The sequence below is a fragment of the Agelaius phoeniceus genome, chromosome 12 (assembly GCF_051311805.1).
Source record: "Agelaius phoeniceus isolate bAgePho1 chromosome 12, bAgePho1.hap1, whole genome shotgun sequence".
NCBI lineage: Eukaryota > Metazoa > Chordata > Aves > Passeriformes > Icteridae > Agelaius > Agelaius phoeniceus.
This window is the reverse complement of record NC_135276.1, coordinates 12881831-12899867: the sequence shown is the minus strand read 5'-3', so window position 1 is coordinate 12899867 and position 18037 is coordinate 12881831. Positions and strand designations below refer to the sequence as shown.

At 42.2% G+C, this 18037-nt stretch overlaps 1 protein-coding gene across 4 annotated transcripts in view; it reads left to right on the top strand.

Annotated features, from left to right (window-relative positions):
- Positions 1–15163, top strand: part of SLC12A4 (solute carrier family 12 member 4) — a 47189-nt gene extending 32026 nt beyond the window's left edge. For 2 of the 4 annotated variants that reach the window (XM_077185230.1, XM_077185231.1), the window contains exons 9-25: positions 492–656; positions 736–834; positions 2468–2525; positions 3329–3503; positions 3896–4014; positions 4498–4596; positions 4900–5019; positions 5760–5864; positions 6808–6976; positions 8212–8407; positions 9091–9260; positions 9438–9569; positions 9666–9773; positions 10453–10637; positions 11363–11377; positions 13558–13691; positions 14008–15163. In XM_077185230.1, the coding sequence (XP_077041345.1) occupies positions 492–656; positions 736–834; positions 2468–2525; positions 3329–3503; positions 3896–4014; positions 4498–4596; positions 4900–5019; positions 5760–5864; positions 6808–6976; positions 8212–8407; positions 9091–9260; positions 9438–9569; positions 9666–9773; positions 10453–10637; positions 11363–11377; positions 13558–13691; positions 14008–14099 (2141 nt within the window). In that variant the 3' untranslated portion in view covers positions 14100–15163. The remainder of the gene's footprint in view (positions 1–491; positions 657–735; positions 835–2467; positions 2526–3328; positions 3504–3895; positions 4015–4497; positions 4597–4899; positions 5020–5759; positions 5865–6807; positions 6977–8211; positions 8408–9090; positions 9261–9437; positions 9570–9665; positions 9774–10452; positions 10638–11362; positions 11378–13557; positions 13692–14007) is intronic. The other 2 variants (XM_054640897.2, XM_054640904.2) reach the window with 1 other exon arrangement.
- Positions 15164–18037: the final 2874 nt, after the last annotated feature.

The window sequence follows — 18037 nt, the reverse complement described above, 5'->3', positions numbered from 1 at the left end:
ATAAAGTATAATTGAAAAGTGTTCATTATTGAAATGAACACCAGAGAGCAGGTGCTGAGAGCCAGAGGTTCCCATTTCCACACAAACCAGCAGCCTGGTTTCTAAGATTACAAGAAGGCTCAGCATTTGTTAGTGAAATTTCAAATGCCAAACATATAGTTCTGTAATTCTTCCACTGACTGAAGAACAAGCCCATTTCTGTCTAGAAAACTGGTTGATATTGCTTTGTATTCTCTGAGCTACTGTGTTGTGTGGTGGCTCATAAAAATATTCAGTGTATTTCCTTTGGTTGAAGCAGGTATGAGGTTAAAAGGATGTTACATTTAGTAATAATAAAGTTTAAGTTGCTTAGACTTCTATGGACTATTGATACATGTTTGTGGTTTTCCTGTGTTGATCACTGAATTGCAGTTGTAATTTTCAGTTGTAATGAGAACAGGTTTGAACTGAAACATGCTTTTCTTTTCTGTGGTGTGATAATAACCTTGAAGACAACTTATGGAGCAATTATTTGGAGAAAGGAGAGATACTGGAGAGGGCACATCAGCCCTCTGTGGATGTGGCAGGCCAGAAGAACAACCTGCACCTGTACGTGCTCTCAGATATCACCACGTCCTTCATGGTGCTCGTTGGCATCTTCTTCCCTTCAGTGACTGGTGAGAATGCTGGCATGAGGGACCTGCTGGGGCTCTGAGCTTCCTCCTGCCCTCAGATCTTACCAAAATGTGCTTTCAGGTATCATGGCTGGTTCAAACAGATCAGGGGACCTCAAAGATGCACAGAAGTCCATCCCTGTTGGAACAATTCTTGCCATTGTCACCACATCACTAGTCTGTATCCTTTTCAAATTACTGGACTGCTGGGACATCGTGTCTGATTTCTGGAACTGCTTTCAGCTCACCAAATTATCAGTGCAAGTATGATTGGCCAGTGGGGGAAAAACCCCAAAACAACAGAACATTAATCCTAGAGCTGAAAGAATTGTAATTATTATCCTGTAACTTTCCATCCCCTTTTTTGTGGTGGGTTCTTTTCTTTTGCATTCCCATTGCTGTTCTTTGCTACACAGTGATCTCTAGCTTTTCATGCTGGTGGTGTACTTGGAGATTTTTTTTTAAGGTTGCAGTGAAACATTAAGATGAGGGGAGTCTTTAATGGTAGAGTTCATAAATTTCAGTTCTGTTTTCTATAAAAAAAGCCTTTTCTTTGGAGTGACGTTAAGGAGTATAGGTTCTCTCGAACATTTTAGAACAAGATAAACTGGATTCAGAAATTAGACAATGTTCCCAAGTGTTTTTTCAGCTCTTCAGGGCTTAGGAGAACAGGAGCTTTGCTTAAGAAAGACTGTCTTGATCTCTGCTCTCCTGCTCAAGAAGAGATGAGCCAAGATCTTTCAGCTTTATCTAGCTCTTGGTATCCTAAAGGACAATTTATCAACATAGAAAAAAAATCAAAAGAGCTTTCTTTTTCACCCTTTGGGTGAATCAGTTTCATCCAAAGGGCAGCTGGCTGAGATGGTGACTGTTTTGAAAATTATGCTGTTTCATTCCTGTTTTTTTGCCAAGCTGTAAATCAGGATGCATCTTGCTTGTCCCAGCTCTTTAGGAATGCAGCATTTCCCTGCTGTCACTTTGGGAACTGACCCTGTACCAAGAAGTCAGCATTTCCTCTGGATGTAATAAATATTAAAAGAGGTCACAGGCTTAACCCCCAGCTCTGCTGGCAGCTCTGGCCTCACCCAGTGGGTGACTGGATCTGGATGTGTCCCTGTTCATGCCACACCAGGGTGACACTGTCACTTTCAGGAGCAATGTTTCTCCTGTAATTGCAGTTTATAACTTACTAGTTGCATTTCAGGGGTAGAATTCAAGATTTAACCATTTGTGTGAACTTTATTCACAAGGTCAAAAACTTTACTGGAATGCCAGATCCAACAAGCCTGAGGGGTTTGTACGCCTCAATGCTGAAGCAGTACAGTTAATAACAAACAAACAAACCTGATAGCCAAAGACTTATTGGTGATGTGAATGCCAGCAGAGATTAAAAAAAAGAATGTGCAAGGTAATGGTTTGCTGTAGTTCAAAATATCAGACACAGGAGAAGGAGAGAGAAAAGCAAGATTTTAATATCAGCTTCTGTATTAGTATTAATAATTCTGTATTAATATCAGCAGAAGATTAAATTGACATTTTAGTACAAAAATGGTTCATTTGATTTTTTTTCTCCTTTATCATAGCATTTAAACTTGTCCTTTTTAAAAACTGAAACTTAAAAGAAGCTTTCTCTGTAACATTAGGAGGTGCATGTGAGCAGTGAGACATTAATTTCCTTGCCAGCTTTACCATGTACTTGTGGAGAAGCTGGAGTGCAAGTGCCACAGGATGGAGGCACAAACTGTCCTTTCCACAATGCTTTCATCTGCCATGTCTAAATAAATTCTGCTTCCTTAGCACACTCTGTCCTCCAGACTTCAGTTGTGTGTTATTATTTGGAGCCTGCATAGAAGGTGTTGTCCTGAGAGATAAGTAAGTGTTACTGCTTTAGTGCTCTCCTTTGTTTTACTTTTTTTACAGTGTAGGTGTGTTCTTGCCTGTTTTCTCTGTGTGCCCCACTCCTCTCCTTGTTGTTTTTTTCTTTTTAATTAATGGTGGTGTACTTTGAGATTTTTTTGTTTTTTAGGTTGCAGTGAAACATTAAGATGAAGGGAGAGTTTAATGGGAGAATTCATAAATTTCAGTTCCTTTTTCTAAAAAAAAAGCCTTTTCTTTGAAGTAACTTTAAGGTGTATTTTTAATTTTAAAAAAATATTTACTTTTGGGTGCCTTTTAAACCATACTTGTATGTAAAGTGTGACCACAGTTTTTGGAATCTTGTATTCCATTTGATATTTTCTGGCATGGCACCCTCAGATTTTCCATCCTGTGTCTTAGTTCTTGCCTTTTTGTGATAATAATACAAGAATTTTAAAATATGTGTAATGAAAAGAAATGTTGAAATCAAGCTGCAGACACTTCCAATCTGTACATCAGAGATATTTGATTATTTGCTTAGATATGAGATATTTGATTAGATATGAGATTATTTGCTACTTTCTATGTTCTCTAGTTAAGAAAATAATATAGTGTTATTAACAATACACTATAACATATTAAAATACGATATCAAAATATTAATTAAATATGCATGATATTAAATATTAACATACCAATTAAACTATTATATTATTAATAATAGTATTTAAATGACATGCTAAAAGTGCCCTGAAAGCCCCAAGGATGAGTCTCAAAGCGGTCCTTGGGGTACGAGAGCGGGTGTGTTGCCGCTGCAGGTTCGGTGATGCTGTGAACAGGAACCTGGTGGTGGGGACGCTGTCCTGGCCCTCGCCCTGGGTCATCGTCATCGGCTCCTTCTTCTCCACCTGCGGGGCGGGGCTGCAGAGCCTGACTGGGGCCCCCCGGCTGCTGCAGGCCATCGCCAAGGACAACATCATCCCCTTCCTCTGGGTGGGTACCTGCGCGGGCTGCCGGCCCTGCTGCCTCGCCAGCTGCCCACACTGACTGCCTTCGTGCCCTTAAAATCAGATTTATTCTCCCCACTTTGCCCAGCGCTGAAGGGAGTGGCAGTATTTTTTATTTTGATGGGTTTTTTGCTTTTGTTGGAAACAAAGAATACTTTGAAGGGTTTTTAACTAGACTTACGGGGTAATTTTTTTCTAGAAGTTGAACATCTAATTTTGTAAAGCATGGCAAGCCATTAGAATAATTTGACTTCTTACTCTAGAGAAGGAAGTATGTAAGAGAATTACTGTTGATTAAAAAAAAATATAATTTTCTTTTTTCCAATTACAACCTTATGAAGTACCAGGAGGATGTGCTTAATGTTTCTGTTTCTTCAGATCTTTGGTCACGGAAAAGCGAATGGTGAACCAACGTGGGCTCTTCTGTTAACAGCATTAATTGCTGAGCTGGGAATCCTTATTGCTTCACTTGACATGGTGGCTCCAATTCTCTCAATGTAAGAAACAGCCTGGTTGCTGTCTCGTGGAGGGTAGAAATGCTCTTGAGTTTTGCTAGTTTGATTGTCTTTCAGAACTATATCTTAAACCAGTTAAGCAGATTTCCAGAGCCTGAGTTCCACATCTGTAATTTCTATGAATCCTCTGACTTCAGGCTCTACATATAAATCTATTTCTTTCTGTTCTGGACTATTCTGTGAATAAGCAAGTTTTTATTATGTTTTTGTTTGGTTTTAAAAAAACCCTATTTTAATCACAGAACAATGACATCATTATGCTGTGAACAGATCTAACTTGATCCAATTAAAAAATTGTTCCAGCTACTTTATGCTAATAGTTCAGGCTAATAAAAATCAGAGGGGTAGGGGTACAGGGCATGGGACAGTACAGTGGGGTTTTGACTTGAAATCAATCATGTCATCATAATATATGCCAGGATCTATAAATGTGCATGCTAAAAGGTTTTGCACTCTGTTTTGCAGGTTTTTCTTGATGTGTTACCTCTTTGTTAATCTTGCATGCGCAGTGCAGACACTTCTGCGAACCCCGAACTGGCGGCCACGCTTTAAATATTACCACTGGTGAGTGGAGGGCTGGCCTGCAATCTGCACCTGGGAACCTTCTCCAGGAGGGCAGGGAGCAGCTTTTATTGCTCTGGGTACCAGTTGTACACGAGAGCCAGACTCAGATATGTCATGGCACAAGAGTTTCATTTCAACAACAGGGCACTAAAACTGGTGGGACTGGGGACATCCAGTGGAGGCTTTGCTTTCACTGCCAGTTCAGCACAGACAGTTTAAAGAAAAAAGAGCAAGAATATAATTGACTTGTTTTTTAAGCTTTTCTGCCCCACTACTTATTAATACCTTTGCTTTCCATTTTAGGGCCCTCTCATTTTTAGGCATGAGCATTTGCCTGGCACTGATGTTCATTTCATCCTGGTATTATGCTTTGGTGGCCATGCTTATTGCAGGCATGATTTACAAGTACATTGAGTACCAAGGGTAAGTATTAACTGGATAAGAAAGGGTAAGAGAGAGGCTGGATAATTTAATGAATTATCTCTAGAGCCTTCACATTTGGAAAAGGAACTGTCCAGAGATGACTTGGAGGGCTTTCCTTATTAGTTAATTTTTGTTTTCATTGTTTCACTGTGTCACTGCTAAGCAAAAGCCCCTGAAATACTTTGTTGTTAAGCCTTTAAAGTTGTTAGGTGAAACATGAATCACAGGAAGTAGAAAGCTGGTTGGGAACTATCTGCTGTACTGCAGGTGATTACTTCAGGCCCAGAACTGCTGATGCCAACCATTATATTCCAGTTTATCTGCAAAGTTCTGTCTAGATCAGTCCTTGAAAATTTGAATTGGCTGCTTGGGTTGCTGGAGATCAGCATTGGATGGAGTCAGGCTGTAGTGTGGTTTTCTAATTTAATTTGACCTATTAACTAAATTGAATGTTGAAATGCCAGATGTTTGTATATGCTTGGGAAGCCTTCTCTGTAGTGTTGATTACAAATTAAGCCCAGAATGGTGGTTCATCATATATATATTTTACTGAAGCATCTTCACTTTTCTTACGTGATCTGTGATATCGCAGACATTCATGCACAAATTATAAATATAGATGCCATACATGTCATGTTATTAAACCCACTGTAAGGTGCTCAGAGCTCTATAGCCTGATGTAAGTGTGCAGCTGAGTGCTCCTGGAGCCATGTGGTGGCTGAAGTGTTTGTTCTTCACAGGGCAGAGAAGGAGTGGGGCGATGGCATCCGGGGCCTGTCGCTCAGCGCTGCCAGATACGCCTTGCTCAGACTGGAGGAGGGCCCTCCACACACCAAGAACTGGAGGTACTCACCCTGGACTGGTGAAATGGCTGGCATGGTTCTCTGCTTACACTCAAGGAATTAAACTGGACTCTAAACAAGAGTGTGAAATAATTTAAATGCCCAGGATATTAAAAAAGGTGTTGAGTTTGCAGTAAGCTGTCCTATCACTGTGTGGACCCGGTATGGACAGACCTTTAGTGCCCTTTGGATCTTTAACTGGACTCCAAATTGGTGAATTCAGAAGTGGAACCTGGGGAAACTGGAGGTCTGTGAGTACAGAGGTGTAGAGACCAGGAAATGAGCAGTGGCCAATGTTATTCCTTCTGAAGTCTTCCCTTCTTGGTGTTGAAAACAGAGTGGGCAAGAACCCTCTTGGCTGGGCATTGTACAACCCTTGGGCTCTGAACAAGAGCAAGAGGAATCTATCAAAGACAGAGTTTTATAAATCTTTTCATACTTGTTCAGACAGAAAGTGACTTGATTGATTGTGTAGCAATACCTTAAGGAACAGCAGGCAGGTGGGATCTGAGTTTAGATGAAAATATTTGTGTTTTCCCTATGCCAGGTTTCTGGAGACAGAATACAGATATTTTCTTGGCACAAGTATCCAGATAGATCTGGGAGAACAGCCCTACAGTATGAACACTATGTGTGCTCCAGTAGTACTTAAAAGAGCCTTGAAAAACATGCCTGTAAATAAAACAGATGCAAGCCTCTCAAGCTGAGTATATCAGCAGGTTTTATTACTGTCAGCACAATGCAGCAGCAGAATTCCCAGTTTCACATCTACTTTAAACCAAGAGAAAGAAAATATTAAGTAAAATCCCTCAAATGTGTGAGAGACAGAAAGAATGTTTCAGAGTTAAAATTTAAGCACAGTATAAGTGATGAGAGGCAGTTTTTTAACATGTGTCATTGTTAAAACTTAAGTTAAAAAATGCATTGTCTTTTTTATTTTCTCCAGGCCTCAGTTGCTGGTGCTTCTGAAGCTTGATGAAGATTTGCATGTAAAATACCCTAGACTGTTAACATTTGCATCCCAGCTGAAAGCTGGTAAAGGTTTGACTATCATAGGATCAGTCATCCAAGGGAATTTCTTGGAAACTTATGGAGAAGCCCAGGCTGCTGAGCAGGTCAGTGTCCTAAATCCTGAAGTAGAAAGGGGTGAGTGGGCAGGTAATGCAAAATTTTGTTTCGTAATCATACATGGAAAAAAGCATCTTGATAAGGCTTCCATGAAACACAGAAGAAGTTCAGCAGTGCTACAGCTGTTCAGGAAGGGACTTGCAGAAATGTTTCAGCTACCAGTTGTGCTTTTGGTGATGCAGATCAATGCTCACCATTGTAAACAGCCTTACTGCATAAAACTGCCTTCATTTATAGGAAATAATGACTGTAGAAGTTTCTGAATGCTGCTTAATGGAAGGAAGGGGACTGTTTAGTTTTCTGAATATTCCAAGTAAAAAGCTTTTTATGGAAAGAGTGATAAAGCAGTGGAATGGTCTGCCTGGGGAGGTGGTGGAGTCACCATCCCTGGATGTGGCACTCGGTGCCATGGTTTAGTTGAGGTGTTAGGGCATGGGTTGGACTCAGTGATCTTAGAGGTCTCTTCCAACCTAGTGGTTCTGTGGTTTCAGTAACTGTTAAACTTAGCAAATGTATTGCTTTTCAGTGTGTTGATAAATTTATTACAAAAAGCATTGAAGGATGGTCCTGAAATTTTTTTAATAAATTACTTAATTTTCCTCATTGTGTAAACATGACATCATAGCCCTGTTTACATCTGTATAGCTTCAGTGTATTCACTTTTTCCCCCCAGAGGCTTTTTCTGTAGGAAAATTGTTACAAAAGGAAAGCTAATTAATGAACTATGTGTTGATAAGTTTGTTTTGTTTTTAAACAAATAAAAGGTATACTTGCTAGTGTGTGGGTTTTGGTGCTTATATTTGTAAATTTAATATAATACAGCATGTTACATGGGAATCTGAAACTGGAAATCCAAATGAAGTCAATTGGCCTTGGGTTTAAAAAGGTGAGTGTTATAGAATTAGAAAATGGAAAGTAAAATAGTAACACAGATATCACTATCTACTACTATGAATAAGAGATGATACCACAAACCAAAAAATCTTTTAATCTGTTAGAAATGCTGATGTTTGGAAAGAAACTGTGTTTTAAACAAGTGGATGTTTTCTCTTTTGTTTTATGAAGGAAATGTGATGAGCAGAACTTTGCATTGTAATATGCTTTACCTGTGGACATGTGAACCAGGAATTTCCATTATGATCACATGACAAAGAAATATCCTGTCTATAAAGGAGTTCATTTTGGAAAGGAAAACTGAGATTTTTCCTTGTCTGTCTTTCAGACTATCAAGAATATGATGGAAATTGAGAAGGTTAAAGGATTTTGTCAAGTGGTTGTAGCCAATAAAGTTCGAGAAGGAATTGCTCACTTGATCCAGTCCTGTGGACTTGGTGGCATGAAGCACAACACTGTGGTTTTGGGGTGGCCCTATGGCTGGAGGCAGAGTGAAGATCCAAGGTCTTGGAAGACATTTATAGGTGAGCTTTAAAGGTTTGGTGTGATCAGACATTGTGAACAGAGATGTTTATTACACACATGGGATTTTAACAGAAACCTTGTAAGATTGGTTTTGAGTTTGTCTTTTTTTCTAGTATTGATGGAGAAGTAGGTATTTTCTCACAAAACTGCTCTGTTTGAAATACCATTTCCTTTAGGTAAAAGACCTAAGAAAGATCTTCAAAGATTAATCTAGCAGCTAAAACTCATGTATCTAATGACTGGTTAAAAAATCATGGGCTTGAGACACGCCGGTTTTGTGGCAAACTGTAATTTGTTTCCTAGATAATCTCTGTTTTGTCACTGGTTCTAACCTATCCTTCTCTAGTGGATAACACTCTCCTTGCCTCTATCTCTTTCATTCTACTGTGGTCCAGTTACTTAAACAAATCTGAACAGAGCAGATGCTGTTCCTCATACTTAGCTTTGAAGGTTGCTGCTTTACTTTCCAGTGTGAAATAAGGTTTGTGTCCCTGTGAGTCTGCTTTATCCTGGCTTTGTCACTGGGACTGACCTGTCTGTGCAAGCCTTGCTGTACATACTTTTCTTTATTTAAGTGATGACTTTTATGGTTTGCTGACACTTGCTCAGTGAGTAGTGTTTTTCTAGCCATAAATGACTCTTGCAGAATTGGAAGTGACTGTGTTCTCCCCCTCCTGGGCAGGTACTGTTCGCTGCACAACTGCAGCTCATCTGGCTCTGCTGGTTCCCAAAAATGTCTCTTTCTACCCCAGCAACCACGAGCGTTACAACGAAGGCAACATTGATGTGTGGTGGATTGTGCATGATGGAGGCATGCTGATGTTGCTTCCTTTTCTTCTCAAACAGCACAAAGTAAGCAGCTACACAGAGAATGTCCCCCACCTATTTCTGCATTCTTTAGTTTAAAGAAACACGATCCAGTTGTAGAGCCTGTATTGATAAATGAGAGTGGACATGTTGCTAAGTTTCTAATTTGTAGAGCAAAGTGTTATTGGTTCAAATAACTGAGAGTTGGTGTTCCCTCACCAGGTTTGGAGAAAATGCAAAATGAGAATTTTTACTGTTGCTCAGATGGATGATAACAGCATCCAGATGAAGAAAGATTTGGCTACTTTCCTCTACCAGCTCCGAATAGAGGCAGAGGTAGAAGTGGTAGAAATGGTAAGGGAATTGAGGCCATTTTTCATTTTATTATGCACATGATGATGTTTGGTTATGACTTGAATACAAACACAATATTTGTCCTTATTTCTGCAGCACAATAGTGATATCTCAGCATATACTTATGAGAGAACTCTTATGATGGAGCAGAGATCTCAGATGCTGAGGCAAATGAGGCTGACAAAAACTGAGAGGGAAAGGGAGGTATGTCATTTGTGGTTGTTCTCTATGGGCTGCTGAGGGTGATGACACAAAGTGCCTTCCTAGCAGTGTGTTATGTACCTGCTGCTTAAATTTAACTCCTGTGCTCTAAAGATGTAAGGAAATACATCTAATGTAGCTTTTTTTGTTTCCCAAAATTGCATGTAGTTCTTGGTTTTTTTCTTTATATCCGGTATTTGTGTCAATTTATAGCATATCCTGTTTTCCTACTGAAGATGTCTTTCCAGTTTGGACTTAGAGGCCATGTGACTGTGATGTCTATGACATGTAGCTATGAAAGATGATCCATCTTTTCTGCATGGGTTTGTTGAGCTTTTTTTTTTAGTTGTCCAAACTAAAAAACTTTTTTTTTGGGCTGGTCTTGTCTGCTGTTCCTGACCATGTCATGATGTGAGCTGGGCTGACATTTTTTTCTTGTATAGATACAGGCTTCTGTCAGTCCAAATTCTGCTTGGCTTACACCCATCAAAACTGTTAAAAGTCAGTTTGGTATGTAAGACTTTTGGCTAGGGCAGATGCCTGGTATCAGAACTCTCCTGAAGGCTAAATTGAGTGAGCAAAATAAAAGTTACAACGGAAGAAAACGTCTATAATTATTTAAAGCGCACCAGAGAACATAAAATAAAGTCTGAGTTCACCTGGTCACTCATGTGCCCTCCAGGCTCAGCTTGTCAAGGACAGACATTCAATAGCACGTCTGGAGAGCCTCTACTCAGATGAGGAAGATGAGGCAGACCCTGTTCCTGAGAATATCCAGATGACCTGGACAAAGGAGAAATGTGATGCTGAGAAGCGGAACCGAGGCAGTGCTGTGGGGAGCTTCAGAGATCTCATCACCATTAAGCCGTGAGTCTTGTCTAAGTCTACTCTTGGCACCTCTTGAAGCTCTACATGTGCTGTGCTTTTAATTATCTTTTGTTTCCTAATCCTTGGTGTGTACTTGTGCTATAAACATTGAGACCTGGCTATGAAAAGACAGCAGTAGCCTCCTCAGAAACCTCTAACCAATCAAATGTGCACACATCCCTCAGTATTTCACTTGGTATAGCCAAATGCTAAATTGGAACTGGTAAATCCTGTGACAACTTCCCTACTGTCTCCCAATCCCTCAATAAAACACACTGATAATTTCACTGTAATCAGAATTTAAAAGAAGAGGTGATAATTTCACTGTCTAGCGTGTAGTGTGGATGTTTAACCCATAAAGGAAGAAGCTGTGGAGATGGTGATGAATGACTTGGAGCAGCATCTGTGTGTGATAAACCCTCTGAGAGTTGCTGCTGCACTGGAGCACTGGCATGTAATAACAGCTGGGGTACTACTCACTGAAGAGTGAGAAGTAAAGGTCTATTTTGGCTTTGTGTAAAACTGTGTGAATCTCCTGTGACTTCTCTGATTTCCTACATCTCACATGAAGAGCTCAGTCAGTTTTGCATACTTGGCAAAGTTCCAGATTTTTTTTTCCCCCTCATAAATCAGAATTCAAATCTGTTTTAGGCTGAATCCTACTGTAGAAATTCTGCTGAATTTGGTGTTAACTACCTGTACTTTTTCCTCTTCCATGCTTTCAGAGGGTGGGAAATCGTGTAAGTTTGTTATTTAAATTAGAAGTACATTAAGATGGTTGAGAGGAAAGACTTCTTTTTTTCAGATAAAAGCAGGAAAACTGTGTGTACTGATGGAAGAAAAGGCACTAGAGTTGAGCAGTCTTAGCAATGTTTTAAAGGGAGCAGGATTAGCTACTTAAGCTAAGTATCATTATAAGTAGGATGTAACAAACTACAAGAGTTGTCCTGATGAGAACTAAGGATAGAAAACAATTCCAGTCTGAACCTATCTTCCTAAACAGAGTATGACACAAGCAGGAGGAAACATTACTCATTTAGAGAAGCTCTCATTGCACAACACTGCTAGGATGTTAGTTCTGGCACTTTCTGGGCACTAAACAAGCCCTTTCTTGTAGCCTACACCTTCAGATCACTGGGGAGATGCCAGTTTGAAATATCACCTTAGAGAAAACCACATGTTTAGTTTTCAGTTTCCTTTCCAAAACTATACATAGCTAACAACTGCTACATTCCTGCTGCTGGTTTTTTCCTCACTTCCTGTAAACATAATCTGGCCTCAGTGTCGTCCCTGGCTTTCTGAAGCTGATGTGGTGAAGACAGATCCTTGATCCAAATTGAATAAGAACATGGAGTAACAGAGAGGTAATTCACAGTGGGTAAATTAGTGTAATAAACATGGTTCTTCCCACCACATCTTCGTTCTGTGCATATAAATTATTTCTTTGCAAATCTGAATATTCAGAAGAGCAGCAAGGTTACTAAAGAGTTTCACTCATCATGCAAAGCTGAACCAATTAAAGCACAGATTCATATTTCATTTGTTTCTACTAATACTTATTTTTATTACATTCAAATGAAGACAAAAGCTCAAGTAGAAAAGCCTCAAAAGTATAAATATATTCTAATATATAAACTTCGACAAGTTTATTTATTTCTGTATTCCTTTTATGTTACCAAAATAATGGTTGATTTCCTGTAAGAAGGCTTGAAATCCCCAAAGGTTACTTTTGAGTTTTGTTCTTGCATGAATTGATGTTATTTTGTGTTAATATATTCCAAATAATTAATGCTTTTACCTCTCTTAGCCTGGATTCTTAGGGAGCGGAGGTGTGTGAGATTATGCTGCACCTATTTCCCTTTTCTCCCCTAACTTTTGAACTAAATGGCTACTCAAGTTTGAAAGTGTGATTGATATTTTAGAGACACCTGGGTAAAAGTGTTTCTTGTAAACAGCCAGTCAGAGAGGTTGATTAGTGTTCTGAAGGAGAGCTCAACATCCCTATAACCCTCCAGAAAAGCCCCTCACATCCAGCCTGCTCTGGGCTGCCATCCTGTGTTTCCCCATTATGTCACTGCAGTCTGTAGTGGCCCAGCCTTTCTCTGGAGATGCCAACTCTGTTCAGCACCAGGAGGGAAGTGTGCTCCTGGCAAGTGAGGCTGAGCACGGTGCTGCCAGGCCCCTGAGAGAGCTTGGTGCTAGTTCCCAGGCCCCTGAGAGAGCTTGGTGCTAGTTCCCAGGCCCCTGAGAGAGCTTGGTGCTGGTTCCCAGGCCCCTGAGAGAGCTTGGTGCTGGTTCCCAGGCCCCTGAGAGAGCTTGGTGCTGGTTCCCCGGCCCCTGAGAGAGCTTGGTGCTGGTTCCCAGGCCCCTGAGAGAGCTTGGTGCTGGTTCCCCAGCCCCTGAGAGAGCTTGGTCTGGTTCCCAGGCCCCTGAGAGAGCTTGGTCTGGTTCCCCGGCCCCTGAGAGAGTTTGGTGCTGGTTCCCAGGCCCCTGAGAGAGTTTGGTGCTGCTGGGGCTGGAGAGGTGCCTGTGCTGCCCAGGGTGAGGGCTTCTGGCAGGGCTGCCTGCATGGAAGGCCCTGCAGTCACAACTGTTGAAGAGCACATCCCCTCGTGCAACTGGGTTCTAATTTCTTATGCACCACTAAATCATCTTTATCAAGAATGCTTTTTGAAGAGCAGTGTAACTTTCTAAACTGGACTTGGCTCCAGAGATCTTAAATTTAAGACTAGCTGTACCTAAGTAAGTCTGGAAAATGTCTTATGTATCTTCATCATAAAGTTTGAAGGAAATCATTGTGTTGAGTTGACATTTAACAGGGTATTTAGGAGATTTGAGTGTGCTTTTAGAGGACCTTTTTAATAATTCAGTGCTCAGAGGTGTGTTTCTAACAGTGAGTGTGAATGTGCTTCTCCTACAGGAACCAGTCCAATGTCCGAAGGATGCACACAGCAGTGAAGCTCAATGAAGTCATTGTAAATAGATCCCATGATGCCAGACTTGTGCTCCTCAACATGCCTGGTCCTCCAAAGAATACTGATGGAGATGAAAACTGTATCCTTTCAGGCAAGGCCTGGGCCACACAGAAGGTTTTTCTTTAATCTCTTGGTTCTCTTGAATTCATTTGGCCACCAGTGCTGTTGAGCTGTAATATGTGACAAAGATTTCCCTGAGTGGAGGGTACTGGCTTGTGGCTGTAAGGTGGTAATTGCTTAAAGGAAAAAGTGCCACAAACTCAACAGTATTTTGGTCCTTAGAGGGGTATCTGCACTAAGTGAGATCAGAGCTGAGGGCTGCGAGCTGGCCCTGGTCTAACCCCCCCTGTGTGTTGTGGTTTTGATGCTTTTTGTCCTTGACTTTACTGAAACAGACATGGAGTTTCTCGAAGTCTTGACTGAGGGTCTGGAGAGGGTACTGCTTGTGAGAGGTGGTGGCAGAGAAGTCATCACCATTTACTCCTGATTTAGAAGCTTCTAGCCCTGGGCTACATTTTCCTTCTTGGCCATTACGGACATTCCAGTTTTAAACAGAGAAGAAAAAAAGGTTTTTTGCCTAACTTTCTCCTCATCCAGTCCTGTTCATTGTTTTTCCATTTGCAACATACATATCTTTTGGGATTGCAGTATTTGTTACACCATCCAATTTGCAACATAAATTGTGAAGCTGCCACATTATTCAGTTTCTGCTTTGGTACCCCAGCATTTGTGCATGTAGTTTTAACACTAAACCTATTTTTAGTCAGCACTGCTATGTGCAGTATTTTTAGTAACTGTATGTAAAGTTAGGACATGAAAGCCAGTTACTGTAAAAAGATTTAAAAAGCTTTTTATATTAGGTTTGGGGAATAGAAGTGCATTATATAGCAGCTAGTTTCTGCTGAAGTTCAGCTATAAAGCATTTTCTAAGAGCACACTGAAGTAAGAGAGGACTGAAAAAGCTTTCCTTTTCTGGGTTTATTTCCAGAACTAAACTCTCAGTATTGGGTAAGAATTTATACTTTTAATACATTTATTGATAGAGATTTAAATAAATTATGTTGACATAGTTGAAATTATGTATGTAGCTTGCTAAAAGTTTTGTTGCTTCTGAGACTTCAGGTTCTGTGAGGCCAGATCCCTATTTATTTTTGTATTTATTTGTCAGAAATATTGGATATGCAGATGCAGACTGTTTAGGAGAACAGAGATCTCACAATAAATTCTGAATCACCAGTGGATTGAAGGACCAGTCCTGTGCAGTTCTTCCATGCTTTAAATTCTTTGCAGACCATCCATCAGAAGTACTTTGGGCATTTTGGAGTCCCGTGTAGAGCCAGGTGCTGAGCTGCACACACAGCCATGGGATTGCACTTGCACAAGTACAGGGACCTGCTTCTTCATTGTATGCTTTATGCCCTTAGAGGGAAAAGAAGAAAAGAAGACCTACATTAACCAATAAGTCTCTGGAGATTTTATCAAGCCCATTAAGTTGTACTTTATGTACAGAACATTCGTATTTTTTCAATAAAATGTTGCATACACTTTGAAGCTGCTCTCTGTTCTGTGTGTGGGGTGGGGTGGATTGTGCAGGAGGAGCCCCTGCCCTGCCCTGGTCCAACACTGGCACTGCTGGACCCAGCAGGTGAGGGCCAAGGGGCTGGGTGCTCAGCCAGATGGCACAAATCCTGCACGGGGGAGCTGCCAGCTCAGACTTGAGAGCAGCTGGGTGTGTGTGAGGAGTGGAACCTCTGGGGCACTGCCAGCACCCCCAGCCACACAGAGCTCTGCTCCTGTAAACTATTGAACACACACAAACTGCTGTACCCTCAAGATTTCTGTGTCTGGGAGAGTGGTGATATCCAAAGCAGGGGCAGGTGTGAGCTGACATCCCAGGGTCCTGGAAGAAAGGAAGGGATTGAGCCATTTCTGTCCCATGGGCTCTGGCTAGGTGGTGTGCTCTTCTGCTGTGGTGGTACTGCTGGGTGTTTCACTGATCACAGCATGACCATTTGTCTGAGAGATCCAAATCTGAGAAACTATCCAGGCTTTTATTTTGAATAACTTCATAAAAATGCTGTTCATAGGGGTTTAATAGTTAAAGCCTGTTCTCTCTGTAAATATACCTGATGAGATCAGGATGGTATTCATCTGTGCCAGGATCCCTTTGAGACAACAGCCAGGAAATATCTCGGGGGTGTGCTCTCTATTGGGTAGTTTTTTATTTTAACAGGTCTTTGCTTTTTTGATTTTGAAAGCCAAAATTAATATAATGCTTTCAAACCAATGAAAAGAATGAAGCTTTCTTATTTGGAACTACTGTGCTATTTGTACAGATTATTTTTACATCTTCAGAGCACTGAGTGGTGCAGTGCAAGTGTACAGCAGTTTTGATAGTTAATATCTATTTGCAAACATTATTTTATAGGAGTAATAATATGAAATCTTTTGTTCTTCAGACTTTTACCAAATGTGATCTCATTCAAGCACTCTGAGAAATACATCCACCTTCTCCTTATGAAATTTTATGCAATTAGATGATGACTCCACCTCACAAAAGGATTTCAATGCCATCTGTTACCTGACCCAAGTCATCTGTTTGTGGCTCATTGTGTTTTAACATCAAAGCAACCAAGTGAATCTCTTTACAAATACAGTAGATTGGGTTTTCAGAGGCGATTAGTCCCTGTTGGGGACTAAAAACCTTCACACTAATTCAGCAGTGTGGGGACCCTAAGGGTTTCAGAGATTCCAGTTACGTAAGCCTTCATTATATCCAGCAGGTTCATAATAAGCTCCTCTGAGACTTTGTTCACAGCACTGGAAACAAAGTAGCATGGAAAAGTTTGTGTAAGAAAAGATCACTGGAAAAAAAGGTAATTTCTATGTGAGTCATTTTGAGGATACCTGAATGGTCATCTTCCATTTTTGTTCCTATGCTAGGACCTTTTCTGTTAAAGAGATGAGAACACAGCAACTAAAATACAGCGTGTCAGAGCTGATTTAAACTCTTCACCTGTTGGTATAGGGAATTGCACTTATAACATTAAGGGTGCAGCTTTAATAGTGAGTCATTACAGACATTCCTATGGAAGCACGGAGATCACTGCAGTGTGAGAGATCCCTTTGAAGTGTCAGAGATCCCTTTGAAGTGTCAGAGATCCCTTTGCAGTGGGAGAGATCGCTCTGCAGTGTCAGAGATCCCTTGGCAGTGGGAGAGATCACACTGCAGTGTGAGATCCCTTTGCAGTGTCAGAGATCCCTTTGAAGTGGGAGAGATCGCTCTGCAGTGTCAGGGATCCCATTGCAGTGTCAGGGATCCCATTGCAGTGTCAGCGATCCCATTGCAGTGTGACAGATCCCTTTGCAGTGTCAGGGATCCCATTGCAGTGTCAGGGATCCCATTGCAGTGTGACAGATCCCTTTGCAGTGTCAGGGATCCCATTGCAGTGTCAGGGATCCCATTGCAGTGTCAGGGATCCCATTGCAGTGTCAGCGATCCCATTGCAGTGTCGGGGATCCCTTTCCAGCGCGTTCCTTGCGCTCTCCTCGCGAGGCCCCGCGGAACGGCTCTGCCGTGCCCGCCAGGGGGCGCTGGCCGCCGCCCTTGGCGCTCCCGGAGCGGCTCCGGCCGGGATCCCCCGTGTGCGGATACAGCCCCGCGTGTGCGGATATAGCCCCGTGTGCGGATACAGCCCCGCGTGTGCGGATATAGCCCCGAGTCTGCGGATCCCCCCGTGTGTGCGGATACAGTCCCGCGTGTGCGGATATAGCCCCGAGTGTGCGGATACAGTCCGGCGTGTGCGGATATAGCCCCGCGTGTGCGGATACAGTCCCGCGTGTGCGGATATAGCCCCGTGTGCGGATACAGCCCCGCGTGTGCGGATATAGCCCCGAGTCTGCGGATCCCCCCGTGTGTGCGGATACAGTCCCGCGTGTGCGGATATAGCCCCGAGTCTGCGGATATAGCCCCGTGTGCGGATCCCCCGCGTGTGCAGATATAGCCCCGAGTGTGCGGATATAGCCCCGCGTGTGCGGATACAGCCCCGCGTGTGCGGATATAGCCCCGTGTGCGGATATAGCCCCGTGTGCGGATATAGCCCCGAGTGTGCGGATATAGCCCCGTGTGCGGATCCCCCGCGTGTGCAGATATAGCCCCGAGTGTGCGGATATAGCCCCGCGTGTGCGGATACAGCCCCGCGTGTGCGGATATAGCCCCGTGTGCGGATATAGCCCCGTTTGTGCGGATATAGCCCCGTGTGCGGATACACCCCGTGTGTGCGGATATAGCCCCGTGTGCGGATCCCCCGCGCCGCTCCGGGAGCGCTCCCTGCGCTCTCGTGCGCTGATAGCCAACGAAACGCGCGAGGTTACAAAAGTTCCACTTTCACTCTCCTCCTCCCCCGTCCCCGTTTCCCATTTTCT